The sequence below is a fragment of the Zonotrichia albicollis genome, chromosome 11, assembly GCF_047830755.1.
Source record: "Zonotrichia albicollis isolate bZonAlb1 chromosome 11, bZonAlb1.hap1, whole genome shotgun sequence".
NCBI lineage: Eukaryota > Metazoa > Chordata > Aves > Passeriformes > Passerellidae > Zonotrichia > Zonotrichia albicollis.
The window spans coordinates 18,413,306-18,430,607 of record NC_133829.1 but is presented as its reverse complement, the minus strand read 5'-3'; the positions used below and the strand labels follow the sequence as shown (position 1 = coordinate 18,430,607).

At 51.1% G+C, this 17,302-nt stretch overlaps 1 protein-coding gene across 1 annotated transcript in view; it reads right to left on the bottom strand.

The window, feature by feature from the left end:
• ZNF609 (zinc finger protein 609) overlaps positions 1–17,302 on the bottom strand; it is a 50,021-nt gene that overhangs the window by 15,386 nt on the left and 17,333 nt on the right. Inside the window, exon 2 of the mRNA XM_074549691.1 lies at positions 1,322–1,547. Within this exon, the coding sequence (XP_074405792.1) occupies positions 1,322–1,547 (226 nt within the window). The remainder of the gene's footprint in view (positions 1–1,321; positions 1,548–17,302) is intronic.

Here is a 17,302-nt window from a genome sequence, read left to right as displayed (position 1 = left end):
TCTCACAAGTCTTACATGTGACATCCTTCTGATTTGGAGCAGCAGAAAAAACACACTTACAGCTTCCAGCTGCCTCAACCAGGGTGATTTTTCTTCCATATGGAATGGATGGTAAAGGAGAAGAGTGCCAAGGTCCCCATCCCAAGCTAGACACTCCAATCTTCCCTGGCACAGTCCATCCATTGCTCTCTTCCCAAACAGCTCTGGTGCTATTTCTCAATATGCTTTTCCCAAGCAGCCACTGCAGCACCTGGTCGTGTGCCAACCATGGTTTCAAAACCAGTTTGCCAGTAGGAAGAGAGGAAAGGCAAACTGGGCCCACCCCCACCTTCCTAAAGCACAGGACAAGAAGAGAACCTCACTGGAAGCAGATAATGGGAATGGGGATTTCAGCTCAGCTTCCATCCCCAGTAACAGAGTCTCAGTGAGGAGTGGTTGGGATAAAGGCCAACAGCTTCATTCTCTGCACAGAACTGCAATGGAAGAGTGGGAGCAGATGTCCAAGAGGAGCACATGGATACCTGGCTGAGATGACCCAACAACCAGCCTCCACCACCACTGCTCTCTCTCACCTTTGTGCTTCTGGACTGTTTCTGCTTCCACACACAAACACAAGGAGCTCACCCCGTGCCTCCCAAGGCAGAAACCTCCAGCATCCCACTCAGGCTCGAGGGAAGGCCAAGTTCCAGCGCTTGCCATGGGCCACTGAGCCACCTATTCATCCCTGCATTCCTTGGCAGAGCCCCAAGAGCAATGAAAACCCATCAAAGGACCTGGGAAAGCAAACCAAGCTGTGCACGGATGAGATGAGCTCCAGTGGAAAAAAAAGATTGGATTGGCTTGGCAAGAGAGGCGAGAGGCTGATCTCCCACTGAGTCGATTTTGAGAGCTCCACTGGGGTTTTTTAATCCAGCAGGAGATTTCTGCCACCTCCCAGGGTTTGAGTGTTTTTGTGACAGACCTGCGGGTTGCCAAGCAAAAATGAAGTCAACTCTGTCGAATTCCCCTGCCGGCTGGCACGGCCTTTCCCCTGGCACCTCCAAAACAAGTCAGCTCTTGTCCAAGGGCAGAGAAATGGCAGCTTAGATTTTTGCCTGCTGTCTGGGCAAAGGGATAACGCAACACATGGGGCTGATGCAAGTATTGGCCCATTACTCCCTTTACTACTGGAGGATTATGGACTGCTCTCACACGGCTCCTCTGTCCTGACCACCCAACTGGTGGCGGGCAAGCCCAAGAGACACCAAAGAACACCACAGCAGGGACATGGGAAGGAAGGGACTGCCACAACTCCCCTGTGATGAAGCTCCATGGCACTCACCGTCCTCTGTCTCCTGCCAGACGATGCCCTCCAGGTTGACGCTGGTGCCAGGCTCGCAGGGGCCCAGGCACTCGGGCTCGGTGGCCAGGGCCACGTCGCACGTGTTCACCCCCACCGAGCGCGTGCGCACCATGATCTGCTCGCACGGTGATGAGATGTCGTTGTTCACCACGGGGACGAGGAGGTGCAAGGGCAGCACTGCAGGCGTAGAGACTGGAGATTCCATCTGTGGGGGAAAAGAGAAATGTGGTCACTGTCAGGAATACTGCTGGCAACACAGAAGGGAGAGCAAGTATCAACAGATATTTACATTCCTGGAGAACCTCAAGCTCAGGACTGCCACCTTCAGCTCAGGTTCCACACACCATCAGAGGACAAGGATCTCGCAGGGCTCTGCTGCCCTGGCGTGCCCATGCCCATGTAACCCTGGGGAGCTCTGTAGTCACAGAGATCACAGCCAGAAGTCCTTGTGCAGGAGATGTCTGTGCTCCTGCTTGAAAGAGCTCATGGCAAGTTCCTTCCCCGACGGCTTCTGTAATCATGCCTGCTGAGGATGCCTCTTGGCTATGGCTCAGATGTTAATGCAGTCAATGACTTTGGACCCCATGGCTCCCTAGAAGAGCTTCTGCTCAACCAGCAGGACAGGACAAACGAGTAGCAGACTCCCTCTGGCACCCATGAAAACCAACATCCTTCTCCTTCCAGAACCACCCTGTGACCACCTGCAGACACAGGCACTTGGATCATATCCCTCTTCCCTATGCAAGTATCTGCTTCAGAGCCTGATCCAGCCATTGTGCTCTCTTTGCACACAGAAACCAGATCCCACAGCCAGAGCCGGGCTTGGAAAGCCAACAAGCCAACATGCCAAGAGGAAGCCCAGCCAAGCAACCCTGCTGCTGAGAAGCCAAGGCCCTTGGCCGCTCTGCCACGCAAGCAGATTACAGCAGTGTCAGGAGGAGGATGGCTGATGGGCGGATTCTGTGGCTGGCCAAGGCAAGGTGGAGACCTCCTCCTCCTCTGGGGCTCATCAGCCAAGCCAGCCACGGCCAGCCACCCCTACACCTTGGCTTGCGAGGACCTGCAGCAAGGGGTGAGCGGCTCCTCTTCAGCTGAGACTTCCCCTCTTCACCATTTGTGATCTTTAGACACCGGGCTACCTCAGAAGAGAAGCAGACTGAGGAAACTCATCACATCCGCAGCAAGCGCTGACCTGGGTTCCTGTTTCAAGCAGGCATAGATTCCTCTAGAGCACCCAGTTGTACTCCCAGACCCTCTGAGGGAAAATAACAGACCTGGAGAGCCCAAGTTTGTGGTTACCAAGTGTGGACATGGGCACCAGCCCAGCCTTGCTGCTGACTCCCATCCTGGTCCTGACCAGCTGCCAAATTTGCCTGCTCTCTCTCTTGCTCACACATCCCCCTCAGAACAACTCCAGCAGAACCTTGCATGTCCAACCCAGCCTGCCCTACCTGATAGGGTAACCACAGCAAGCACCTGGAGCATCACATGTCCCCACCAACTGCTGACCCACAGATCCTCTCCACATCCCTGGTGACACAAATCTCTAGGCAGAGGAGCAGAGATGAGGACATCACATCCTGGCTCTGATAGTGCAAGTGGATTTGCTTTTCCAGCAGAACACAAAGCACCTTCTGTCTGCAGCCCTCTCCCTGTACTGCATCCATCCTCTCTCTAGACAGCTCATCAGAGCAACATGCAGCCCACCTGGCACTAAAGATGGCCTGGAGGTCTCTAACAGCAGTGGCTGGACCCCACAGTGCCCTCCCCAGCAGCACAGCTTGTCATCCACAACCACCTCCAATCTCCCAGCAACAGAACCAGCTCTCCCCCAGTAACCCATCTCCAGACCATCCACCTCCAAGGCTGCCATAGGGCCAGTGGCCCAAGTGTACCCCATGGGATTCAAGAAGGGTGGTTTTGGCATAAAACCACCCCAGAAGCCTGCCAGAGGAGCTTCCAGAAGACTCCCACAGGAAAATCACCCCCCAAAACACAGCAACCTCATCAGCACATCCAGGGCAAGATGCTCCAAGGAAGTGTGAGGCTTCTTAGAAGGGGCTCCTTGATGTGCAAACCACACGTCAGTCACCAGCAAAGGAAGAGGCAGGGAAGAACCAGGGTGGTGGGCAGCAGGAAGAGCCCAGGGAGTGGCAGGGATCACTTTCCCCCATTGCCTGGGGAGTGGAGGCTGTGTGTGCATGTTGGAGACCTGCTGAGACCGTTCAGCTTCCTTCCACTCTGCAACAGAAACCACAGCGCAGCTCAGGAGCGTTTAATTACAGTTCCAGCTCTGCTAATTATCGCCCGGTCACATTCGTAATCTGCATTATGCCATGGTGCATAATAAGCAGCTCACTGAGATCTCTAATAAGCAAGGCGGCTTGATGGGATTTCATATCTCACCCTGCTCTGTAATAAACAGCCTCTTTCAGCAGCCGTGGGGAGACAAGGCGGCTCTCCTGCTCCCTTGCCCCAAGCTCCAGAGCAAAATAAAAAGGTTCAGGATGCTTCTTCAAGGGTGAGGGCAGGAGCAGAGGTTCTCCACTGGGACACAACCAAAAAAAAACAACTGAAAGCCATGCTGGAGGAAAAGCCACATGGATCAATCCCTGAAATTCAGCTCCCCCTCTATGTGTGCCTTATCTCTCATTGCCATGATCTTTTCACCCTCCTGCTTGCTGAGCAAGGTCAGGAGATGCAGGATGGCTGGGAGAGCCCTACATATCATGGGGTAGCTCCTCTGGCTGCTCTTGCCCTCGGAGGGAGAGAGGGAGCCTGGGGCAATGCTGGCTGGGGGTGGTGGGCAGCACTCACACCCCACAGCAGCGCATTGCACATCACCTCCAGGGCTGTGATCCCCAGCTCCAAAAATGAGCCTTGTACCTTCTGGCCACCCCCCCCATACTTCTTTTGGGCCCTAAATACTCCTTGCAGAAATAAAATTTCTTTCTCTTTCCAAGCTCTAAGATGAAATACCGGCAGCACTCTGGCTGCTGGAGGAAGCTGGTGTGTGTGCAGGCACCCCTGTGGCAGTGAGATGGGGTCAAGCTGCAGTGTGCCAGCGCTGGCCATCCGTGTCTGCCCGCCGCTGCCTCCCCTGCTGAAAGCCCTTTGTGTTTGTGGCGGAGGCTTTCCCATCACGAGGAACGTGCTTTCACCAGCGCCGAGGACACAAGTGGAACGGAGCCAAGCCCGGGCGGCAGCGGCCGCCACAGCCTCTGCTCGCTGGGGGAAAAGCAAATCCACCCAAAGTCCCCAGCGATGCCAACGGCGCCGCGGCATGCCAGGCTCTGGGGGATAATTAAATCCTACCCCTCGTTACAGCCACCCCCAGGAAGGTGCAGTGGGGTCCCACAGTGGGTGCTGGCATGGAGAGATGCACACAGAGCAGTGCCTGCCATCTTAGCAGCACTGGTTAGTGCATCAGCTGCCCTCAAGGGGACAGAACAGCAGCAATTATTAATGAGAGAGTGAGAAGAGGGCAAACCAGAAATAAAAACACCCCACTGGTTTTAATGTCATCTAGACCACCCATTCATATTTATGAGAATTTTGGTTTGTCCTCAATAATAAAAGTCAGGCAAGAAAAATGCATTTTGGAGTGATAAAAGCCAAAAGCAAAAACTCCCGAGAAGTGCAACTAGCAGAGATATCTGCAGTGCATTTCCAAGGGTAGAGAGGGTATGAAGGTGCAGGGCACCCCCAGATCTGTCAGAAGAACTCAGGCTGAGACCACCAAAGCATGTGAGATGGTTCTAGGCTCCAGTGTACCCCCACATGAAGAAGCTATGCAGCACATGTATCATTTTTCTCACCTACAAGGTCCTTTCACTCCTGCAGACACAGAGACAAGAAAAGCCAAGAGGGAGCCTTGTTACTAGTCACAAACTCATGACTCTGCATCAGGAGACAGAACATGGACCAAAGGTGCTCTATCATCACAGGAGCATTGCTCTCAACACGTCCCATGTCACTGATCAGCTCAGCTCAACCTTTGGGAGCTTTGATCTTCTCATTCCTGTCACTATATGCCCCACAGCTTTGCTTTTTCAGAGTAGGAGCTGGGAATGTTAGCTCCTTGGTGAGAGACCCCCAGGGAGCAGATCCACCCAGGTGACAGGCATCTTCAGTGGGCATCTCTAGACCCCCAAACCACAGCACCACAGTGCCTCTGCCCCTCTGCTGACCTTGGAAGGAATTTAGAAGAGTCTTCTCCAACCTGACCCCCAAAGCTGGGTATGCAGAGCCTGAAGACAAAATCATTTTGTTGGCTCTGGTGCCCACTATGTCTATGATTCCATCTTAAATCCACCTGCAAGCAGAGCTCCCAGTCACATCCCCCAGTAACACCATCCCAACACACTGGAGGTACAGGCTCCAGAAGATCCCCTCCCCAAACAGTGCAGGTGCCACTCAACCCTGACTGTTTGCTGCCTGGATTACTCCAGCAAGAAAGCAGCCAACAAGAGCTTCCAACAAACACCCACATGCAGGGACATAATGGTGGCACAAGTGTCAGGTCCAAGGATGGAGCCAGGAGGGTGGCCTGGGGCACTGATCCCAATGCTGCTGCCCACTGCTCTCCCCTCTTGCTACAGCAGGAAGTTGAGGTTGCTGACATCAAGATGTGAAAAAAAAGGATTCTGTTCTAGACAAAAGTCTCCTTTCCCTGGATAAACACAAGCTCAAATAAACAAAGCCAGTTATTTCTACAGGCCACAGGAACACTTGGGGAATATATTGGGTTCCTTCGCTGGCAAATCTGAGCCCACAGGGCAACAGGGCAGTTGCTCCAACAAAAAGAGACTGACATTTGTGACAGCCCTCCCTTACCAAGAAGCAGTAAATGCCACAAGGAAGGATGAACGCTCCCATGTGCTTCCATCTGTGCAGAATGCAGTGGGCTCAGCATTGCACTCCCTGAGTTTGCCACTCAGAGAAGACAAATGAGCGTGGGACCTCCTGGCCAGCACCACCACCAAAGAGCCAGGCAATTCAGATGGGAAGTAAGGAGTTTTAAGGAGCAGAGATCCCAATTTCCCAGTCCCAGGGCTCTCAGCATCCCCCTAAAAACGTGCCAAGAGAGGCCAATTCCCCACCACTCTCCTTCACAACTTGTTCCCAGTGCTCATCACCATCTGCTTCCACCCATCAGACTTGGGATTCATGGCATCTCCCAGCTGTGGGGCTGTTGATGCCAAGGTGTAATGGGAACGCACTACCTACAAAAGGTGCCTCCATGTCCTTTCCTGGCCATACCAAGCACCTGTGCTCCAGCTCTGAGATGCAGGAGGGGCTTTGCCTCCATCCATGCAAACACCTTCCCTGGCCAGCAAGTCCCTGCAGAATGACCAGAGCAGATGGTGGCCAAAAGGGTGGCACAATGCAGTCCCAATGCTGGGGTTGGCAGCACATTCCCAACTCAGACTCATTTTTATCTGGGCACTTTGGGGTGGACCTGGCTGAGCAAGGCTGTTCTGGCCACAGGAACCAAAACCTGGAAGAGGATTATCTGCATAAAGCTCCCAGCCCCACCACCAGCACCACCAAAACCAGACGTGGTCACAGTTAATGGGAATGTCAGGGTGAGCCATCCCGCCCAGGGATGCTGGAGGCACAACCTCCCACCATGCCAGTGCTGGGGGCTGATCCAAGTACCCAGCTGATGCAGACAGCTGGATGCTATCAACCTCAGCCACACTGCTGGGGAAATGCAAATACAACCCAGCATGACTTACGAGGAGCTGCTTTCTCTCTGCAGAGGAGAGGGGAATAAAATCACTGCTTGAACACAGCCTGTCTTATCTCAGTGCTTGCAGCGTTTTGAGATCAAGAGGAGGCAGACACCGCAGAGGCACAGCCTTGCATATTACTGTGTCTCCAATAAAGCCAGGAATAGTATCCAAGGCAGACGTGCTGGCACCAAGTCACCTGCTCCAACCACTTACAAGACTATCAGATCTGCTCCTGGAAGGGAAAAAAGGTGTCTCCAGCAGGAGAGAGGTAGTGAAGAGCGGTGATGAAAGGGGACAGGTGACATAAGTGAGAGACATGGGAAAGAAATCCAAGCTGGGACCTCTGTGCATCAGTCCCACCACATGGCATTGGGTCTCCATTCAGCCTCATCAAGCACTGATATCCCACAGGTCTCCTCATTTATTGAATTAAAAAGTGAAGCAGCTCAGTTGGTGGGGAAAAAGGGAAAGATTCCATGTGGAAAAGTAATGGAGATGCATCTGGGTCATGGGAGAGCAGAGACTATTGGAAACACAGAGCCTGACCACAGATGGCCACAAGCATCCTTCACAATGACCAACCCAGCCTGCAGCTCCTTCTTCAGCACTGCTGCTGCCATGGTCAGCGGTCATCCTCACCTCTGGCAGTGCTGCCTGAGCAGGAAAGCTCTGATGGCAGCAAGTGACTTCCCACTGGGAACCCAGATCCCCCATTACACCCCACAACCTGTACCCACCCTTCTGCCAACACAGCCAACCATCACACATGCGTGGTTGGCTTCTCATATTTCTGCTTCCTACATCTCCATCTCCAGCATCCCCTGCACTGCTGACTCCAGCCATGTCTCCTGCAAGTCAGGTTTCTATGTGAAGAAATACTGTGAGGGAAAGTCTTGCTTTTGCTGTTTTTTTTCCACCAAAATAACCAGGCAGCTGCACCCGAGGATCCGAGCAGTGCTCAATAGCTGCCATTAACAGCACTTGCTGACCAGCACATTTAAGCAGGCAAAGGAGAACATAAAAGGTTTCACAGTGCCTCAGTGCATCAATCTCCTGGAGGGAGGATACAAATCTATGAGACCTTTCACAAACCACAGGCAGCTCCAGCCACTGTTAAGAGCCATCTGATAACCACCAGCTCCATAAACCTGGCCAAATGACACAGAGGCTGAAACAGCCAAACTACAGACATCCCTAAAACCCAAATCTGCAAGGCAGGCATGAGAAATCAGATGAAAAAGCAGGATTTTCATGGCAAGTGGCTTTAACTTGCCTACAGGGTCTGCCTTGTGCTACACAGCACACAGGCCAGCATCCTGAGCACCAAGCACAGGCCCCACCACCCTAGGGATGAAAAACATATTGTAGAGCTTGGAATCTCCATTCCAGCGGATCAAGAGATGAGTCTGAAAGAGGCTGGAAAAGCAGGCTCCTGGAGACAGCAAGGACACAAAAGTTACCAACAAACCTTGGCGAGGATCACCAAGCAAGGACTGCAAGCCAAAGCTGACACTTGGTAGGTCAGGGCTGAGGAAAGAAGCTGGCACAGCAGCTCAGCTCTCTGTTGGGGAATAACACAACTCCACCTGCCTGCCTCAACTTTTCCTTCGGTTTTTTCACCCATTTTTTCCTCTACCTCAGTCTCACCAATCTAAACCCCTAAAATATGGACAATGTGGCTGCTAGGCCTCCAGCAATTCAAGTCAGGGCACGGCCACGTGTGCACACACACCCACAACCCTACATGCAAACTCAGAGCATTAATAATTTAATCACTTTTAATTAATGCTTATCCAGGCACAAAGTCTTACCTTTGAAAAGCTGCAATGCACAGGAACCCGTCAGAGGGGAGACAGCTCAGGATTTACAAATCATTTCAGTAAAAAATTGGATTCTTGTCAATATAGAAGGGAGAAGATGGATCCAAGCCTTGAAGTAAAAACGAGCTGGGCTCAGCCCTGTCTCATCTAGGATGGGTTTCTCTGCTTGTTTGGTGCACAGTCCAGGGACCAGCTTTGTCCACATCCATCCCAAAACCCAGTGCCCACTTCCAGGTGAGTCTGGACAAAGCCACCACAACCACTCTGTCACTGTAGACCCATGGCAGACAACACAACCACGTGCAGGGATGTGGTTTTATTACACCACTAAGAAACCAACTTTTATACTCATAAAGCACAAGAGATGATGTGGTAAAAGGCCCTGGTGTTCTCAGAGCAGAGCTGACAAAGAAGAGATGGAGTGTGGGGTAAAAGATGGGCTTTGTTTGGGGGTGTTTTGATCAACCAAGCTGTGAATGTGGTGTGGGACAGCTGGACCTTCCACAACAGCCAAAGCTGTGGCACTGGGTTGTGCTCCAAGGCCTCAAAGAGGGCCAAAAGCAAATCCCACTCACATTCAGAGTCCCTGTGCAAGAAAACAGGGGGAATATGGAGTTACAGACATACATAAAACAGCCAAGCACCAACCCAAGGTGATCCTTTCAGTGACCCAGAGGGGATCATCTCCAAGATGCCATCTTAATATCTCAGAATGGTTTGGATTGGAAGGGACCTTAAAACTTCTCTCATTCCATCCCCCTGCCACGGGCAGGGACACCTTTCACTGGTCCATTCATGACAGAAAAGGACACAAGAGACAAAGTGAAGGAAGTTCAAAGAAGAGGCACAAAAATAACAGGCTGAGGGGATTGGTTTGGAAGAGGAGATTAGAGGAGCTAAATATGGATAGCTTGGTTCAGTGACAGCTATGTGGGGACACAGCCATAATCTACAAATACATGGGGGATGAAAACATCAAAGGAGAGAGAGGAATTACGCAGAGGATGATGCAGAGGAGCAAGGAGGAAATGAGATGAATCAATGAGAGGAACGTTTAAGACAGACATTGGCCACAGCTTTCTGGCAGGGAAATTGTTCCTAAGTATACCAGTATTTTCCAAGTGAGAAAATCCTTCATCCTTCCTTTGCTCTGCTCCTTCTTTCTTTCCTACAACCCTCCATTAACATCATACAACATACATCACTGCCCACAGCACCTCCTAAATGCTGCTGACACCCCAGATCCACCCCGTGCCAGGCTCTGAATCCCCAAGCCACATTCCAGGTCTTCCCAAGACACAGCAGCAGCTCTTCTCCTTTTAGAGAGCCAACATCCAGCAGCTTTGGAACTGCCCAAGTTCAGATTAGATTTGCCAGGTTTTGGCAGGGTTTTACTTAAATTTTGGCAGAGTTATATTTTCTTGATGTTCTTCCACACTGCAACCATGATAACAAGCATCTCTGACAAGAGAGCAGCTTCAGCTCTATGATCCACCTCCATGGCTGGACCAGGAGGTTCATGGCCAAGCAGATAAGAAAAAAATCCTTCTCTTGTCCCATCCATCTCCCAGCAAATGGCAGTAGCAAGATGGAGAGTTTTCTAAGCAGTTCTCCTGCACTATAAGCTGCCTGCCCACAGCTACAAACAGCATTTTGTCCTGAAGGGCCTGTGGATCATGGATGAGAAGCCAAGCCAGGTGCTCAGGGCTCACACCTGTAAAATTTGTTTAGGGAAGGGCTGGGAGGGAAGGAGACAGTGCTCAGTCCCTGCAAAGCAGGATGCACCTCCTGAAGCACCCACACAGCTCCTGGAGGAGGTTTAGCACTGGGAGGGCACCAGAGTACCACAGCTGTGACACCATGGTGGCACCATGAGAAGCACCACGTCCAGACCATGGGGTGCACACAGCTATGGACTGGGGGAAAAAAAAGAGGCAAATCCATTCACTGGATGCTTCTCCCAAGAGAATTTCCATCACATCCCACATACACCATGAATACCAGAGCATTTTTACACATGAGTTGTAGCCAGGTATTGGCAGCTCCTGGAGAGGCTCGATTCCAGGGTGAGACACACATATTTCAGATGCAACAAGCAGCAAAGTCTAGGATGAGTTTCAGATCTATTTATCCCTCAGGCAAAAGGAGACATCTTCCTTCCATCTATTTAATATTAAAAACCTGCTTTGGTATGATGTGCACGTCCCAGCCCCTGCAGGCTGCACGTTTAGGAAGCCGCCCACTTGGCTCTCATCTCCTCTTCTTTGTAGGTTTTGCTCCAGTTGCCAGGAGAGATCCTGGTGCTTTCCAGACACAAAGCCAGCTCTGTTCCATGGCCTGATGGGGAGGTTACAAGAGAAGAGAGAGCAAGAAATGAGCCCAATCACATGACACACAAGAATGTGGGTGAGGAAGATGGTGTCACCACATGTGTCTCATAGCAGTGGCCACAGAGAGGGGACTGGTGTCTGGAATGTGCCTCTGTCTCCCAGCACACAAGACAGAAACCTCAAGCTAACACAGGAATGACAAATGTGCTGTGTCCCATGACTGCATCACCCCCACTCCCCAAACCCCAGTTTTTCAGTCAATTCTTTCAATCATGCTGTTTTTAAAACAACACAAGTCAATATACCTATTCTGGCCAATAAATGCTGGGCTCATCCCAACCCTTCAAGCAACAGTTTGCACCCATGTCCATCAGCTCCCATCAGGAACATGCAGGACACAGCAAATTTCCACAGAAGCCAATTCCCAAGGTTTTATAAATTACTGAAATCAAGATGCTGCCTGCACAGAACAGTGGCCAGGCACCGACCCCAAAGCAGGACAGCATGTGCTCATATTGCCATGAAATCTCTAGCTGAGCTGCAAGAGGAGCAGGAACGAGCTTTCCACGTGAACCCACCGGCTCCCATCACCTACCCTCACTCCAGACTTTAATTCCAGCCTCGAGGATGAAAAGCAGTTTTCCTGTGCTTGGCTCAAATGCCTCTTGGTGCCTCTGCTCTGATCACAGAACCACAGACTGGTTTGTGTTAGAAGCAATCTCGAAGCTCATCTAGATCCAAGCCCCCACTGCAGGCAGGGACATTTGGCAGGAGGAGGCAGAGCCTGTGCTGCTGTGGGAGCCAGTGCCTGGCTGCAGGACACAGCTGGGCTGTGATGCCTGAAGGTCTCACCTGGCAGGCTCTGTGCTGACGAGCAGCAGCCGCCAGCGGTCGAGCAGCACGGCTGGGGAGGATCGATGGCTCCCTGCAGGGAAGCTGAGCAGCCAGGGAGCAGAGGAGCTGAGCCAGAGCCAGGCCAGAGTGTAACTCATCACCTGCAGGCCACTACAGCCAGGGAGCAGTGCAGCCACAGTGGGGCTTTCACAGCACAGGGAGCTTTGTGATTCACATCACAGGACTGTGCTGCTCACAGCCATGCTCTCCTTGAGAGTACTTCACATAAAAATAGAAAAATAGCTTCAAGTAGCTGCTTCATCAGCTCCTCTGGACCACACCAAGGGGAAGAGCTTGCATTGAAATCCAAATCAGCCTCCACCACACAGGGATGGATGCTGACACCACCCATGGCTGAAGCTTTCTGTCAGTCCAATTAAGCTCCAGGAAGGTTTTTAGCCTCTAACCTCACATTTCTCAGGCTATGTGCCGGGACACCCACGGGTCAGCAAATTCCAGCTAATGAGAAATTGTTCCCCTTTGCCACAAAACAAAGCAAAATGAGAGAGAAAACAGTCACCACCGAAAAAACACCATCCAATGCCAGCAGTCTCTATGCTTCCTTCCACCCAGCAGCACCTCAGACAGCACACAGACATGTCAAAATGAGATGCCAGGGGCTGGTGGGCACACAGGGAGTAGCAGGGCCAAGTTTATATTCAGTCAACACTGGATTTTTAGCTGGCATCCCTAAAATAAGGCAAAGATACTGCTGGAGTTAGACCCATCATAAGCAAGCCCAGATCTCCATAAATTTCATTTCTTGCCCTACCAAAATTTCTTTGATTCTTTAAATTACCAGCCAGCTATGGCAGAGAAATCCTAATTCCATGAGGAAGAGTGGAATGATAATAAATAAGGAAGTTTTAGCCCCAAGCTTGAGTATTGGGGTTTGCTGGCCACTGCAGACCTGAACATGGCCACCCATCATTAAAATTCAACCATTCCCCTGGGGGCCACAGGGACCACAGGGCTCTCCAACAGGCAGCCCATGGAGGTGGAGGTAACACAAGCCCTGTTTGGAAACACACAACAGAGTCATAAATCAGAGCCTGGAAGGTTTTTATGGCCAGCAAGGGGGGCATAAATAGAGGGCAGGAATGGGGAGCCTGGAAATGAGCCATGAGCTCAGCAATGGATCAGCCCACAGTGGTCATTAAGCACCCCTTGCCTGCATGCCAAGGGTCCCAGCTGCAGAGAGCTGAGAAAAGTCAACAAGGAGCCAGCCTGGGCTCAACAACCTGCTGGCTACATGTTTCCATCTCCTCCATCTCCTCTCCTGTCTCAGGGAGAGGTGGGAGGGATCAGGGAGCTCCACATCTCCTCCCCAGGGCTCTCCCTGCCCAATGGTTGGCTTTGAGGGATAATAAAAGAGTCACTTTGCCCAAGAAATGCTGGGGGTTTGGGGTCACATGCATCAAAAGGATGTCCTTAGCACAGGGGAAGCCACCACCCCACAGCTCCACATTTCCAGGTTCTTTGGGAAGACATCCCACAGTGTTTCTTGGCATTTAATTCTTAATTAGTGACATAACTCTTTTTATAGTTTTTATATGGGATCTTGGAAAGTTAAAACAAAAAAACAAACAACAAAAATACAAAGGCAAGTAGGACAAGCAGGACACCAGAGTCCCTCCCAGGAATGCCACTTGCTCAGTGTTATGATCTAACGGGACCCTGTAAGAGACAATTCCTCATTATCAGCGGGACCGTCTTCCAGAGCCTACTCTGGAAGTTCCACAACCCCTGCAATGGTTGTCCAACAGTTTTTGATACCTCTGCTCCAGCCTGAAGCAGCCAAAATGCATTTCTGTCTGTAATAAACCCATCTGACCTTTAATCACACTGTCTCTCCTGAAAACACACAGGCAGCATGTCCATACACATCCTGTACTCCTGCTCATACCTGAGGAAAACGAACAACAGCTTTTTATTGATAATAATCACACAAGATGCTGTTTGGACAGAGAGAGAAGGTTCCCACAGTGTAAATCAGCAGCTCTGGGATGGCCAGGACATGCTAATGAGCTGCTGGTCTGCAGGTTGGGGCTAGGAAAGCAGGCACTGGCCAGGGAGAACCAGGGCTTTGCAAGGCAGGAAAATGTGTATGAAGGCAAGATTGGATGGATGGATGGATGGATGGATGGATGGATGGATGGATGGATGGATGGATGGATGGATGGATGGATGGATACTTGTGCAACCCCTGTGCTCAGAGTGGTGTTGGCAGCAAAAGTCCTCCCTGCTCACCCTTCCCATCATTTGGGATCTCTGCCAGCATCTGACCTGATGCTGGCTTTTCCCAAGCCAAAGCAGGTGAGTGGTGCCTGTCTGAACACCATCCAGGTGTTCTCTAGAGCAGAGACCATGGCCATGTCCCCTAAACATCACAGAGCTCATGTGGGGACAACCAGAGAGCTTCCCAAGGGCCTTCAAGAGGCTGCTGGTAAAGGAGAGGGGCACAGCTGATAGAGCAGATCCCAGAGATGCTTCTTGGCCAAAAAAACCAAACACTGGCATTTGAAGGGCAGTGTCTCAGAGAAGGAAGCTGATGGCTGCAGGGATGAAAGCCTGAGAAAAGCTGCATGGGCACTGGGAAAGGACCTAGGGCTGGGAGGGGCTCAATGGGATTAAACAGTTGAAACTTGGTAAAAAGCCTGGAAATGACTCCTTTCACACAGAGGAACACCAAAGAACAGGAGGAATAAGGGGACCTGAAGAACCCTCCAGGATATGGTAACAGTAGCTAGGCAAATCAGTAACAAATAAGCCTGGGAAAAGCCAAGGGGATGCACCACACTAAGTGGAGAAGTACAGACATCCCAGAGGAGCAAGTGAAGAGCCAGAGCTGGCACGCAGCTGGAGTCACGCCGAGGACACTGCCTTGGGCAGCCTGTGCAGGCAGGGAGAGACGTGGGAGGCAGCTTGGCAGAGGGAAAAAGCCTTTCTCCATCACATCAGCAACTTCCCTTCCCACCCAGAGAGCAGCAAGTGCCCTCTCTGCCCTCCGTGCTGGCAGTCTGCACAGCTCCTCACAGACTGCTGGGCTCCTGTTCCCTGAGCTGAGCATCCCCCATCTCCTGGAGCAGGGTGCTGGCAGCAGTGACTTCTCTTGAGGATACCTCCAGGAATGGGGTGTTTGGCACCCCCAAAGGAGCTTTCACTGCTTCTAGAAAAAGGCTCAGCAGCACAGACCCCATTCCCAGCTCCCAGGGCAGTTTGGGAATGAGCACAGCAGAGCAGTGGAGACCTGGCTAAGTTTAACCCCCATAAAGTAGAAACTTGATGCATGACTGAGCACCAGCACTCAAAACCCAGAAACCCCACCCTTTATCACCAATCCTTGGCTTTTAAAGACTCAGGCCATTATCAGGAGGATTGGGCAGGAGTCCTGGTGTCCATAAGGAGCCGTGCTCCCCAGCACAAGGAACACAGCAAGACAGCAGTTTATCCAAGTTATTTTCTCTGTCTGAGGAATGACATTAAAGGGGGTGAGGGACTGGACAGAAGCCTCCCTGCCCTGCACAGACACTGACTGCAAGCTCACCCAGTGGCAAGGAGCCATCCAGAGCCCTGCTGCAGATATTGAATTTGCCAAGAAGCTGAAGAGAGAGAGGTGCAAGGCACGGGCAGCAGCAGGCAGTGATTTATGGAGCTGCCGTGCCTTCCCAGGTCACACATCCACAGGAGCCTCACCTCCTCCGTGGGCCAACAGCCAGGCTGATTATCTGTCATATGCTACAGGATGCAGTGCCAACAGCCAGCTCAGATCACCCAGCTTGCTTGCAAAAAAAAAAAAATAATAATAAACACAACCCTGTAGATCCAGGTGACCGGCTTTTGCTCAAGCCCATGCTTGCTGGTGGTAGGAGATCATCACAGCAGCCTGCAAGGAAGCAGGTAATGCCTGGAGGCTGACCCTCACCAGAGCTCCTGGAAAGCACAATGGCAGCTGGCAGCAAGAGCAGGGCTCACAGGAGCAGCTCTGCAGCTGCCTGGCATCTGCCCCTGGGTCTGATCCCTCCTCAACTCACCCCAAATCCAGCCCTAGGGTTTCTGTGCTGTTACAGGCATCAGGATAGAGCTGGTTGCTCCATGAATCCCGACACTGGTGCAGAGCTACAAAAGCAGGAAAACAGCCTGTGCAAAGAGAGTGCTCACAGGGCTGTGTGCACAAGCCACGTGCCTTTTACAATTAGCCCCTGCTGACAAATGCGTTTTTTTCCAAAAAAAAATCAATTTTAAGAAATCAATTTTTGAGAAATTTAGATTTAATATGGTATTTCCTCCAAATCCTTTTTCCTCTGGCAGACCTGAGGGATAAGCTGAGAACCACCTGCACTCAAGTCACCGAGCTGAATCACAGCAGCCTGAAGGACACGAGCTTCTGGAGCTGCCTGCTGCCAACACTGCATTAACCTTTTTTTCCCCTTCCTTCTGTTTTTACTGAGTAATTCCCAGATGCAGCCACTCAGCAGCAAGATGCCATTCAATACTCCTCAGGGAGTCTCAGAGCCTTTCCTCCCACTGGGATCAACAGTGGAAAAAGGTTTGTGGTTCTTGTATGACAGTCTTGTAATGAGAATCCCATAAATTCTGAACTGTATTTCATCAGGAGTTTGTAGGGAGAAACCAAATTTCACAGAAGAGAAACTTAAGACGTGGGTTGAGACTTTGAGAAACCAATTTTTTGTTCTCTTGGATTCTGCCAAATGCTTTGGAGGATGTCAACTTTTGAAGGAAGGGATATTCAGAGATCCTCCAAATGAAGATGTGCAACACCTGAAGCTCCTAACCTAATCACCAATGAAAATACAGCAAAAACAGTGACCTAACCTTGTGTTTTTATAGGAACAAACAAATCCAAAAGAGCCAAACAGTCATGACTGAGAGCAAAACAGCAAAGATGTGAGAGTTTGGGTGCAGACAGGCGAGCATGACCACAAAAAAGCTTTACTCTTACTTTTTTAGCCCATTTTGGCCCAACATCAGCTGCATGTTGAGCTTGTGTAGACAAGACACAGGACCAACACACTCTGTCCCACAGAACAGAGAGATGAGGCTTCATCCACATGCAGTCTAAGGAACATACTCTCATCTGTGACTTCAAACCACCTGACACACCTGGACCCCCTCATTAGGTAATCCAGAACCTGAATGTTTTTACACCTCAGATAC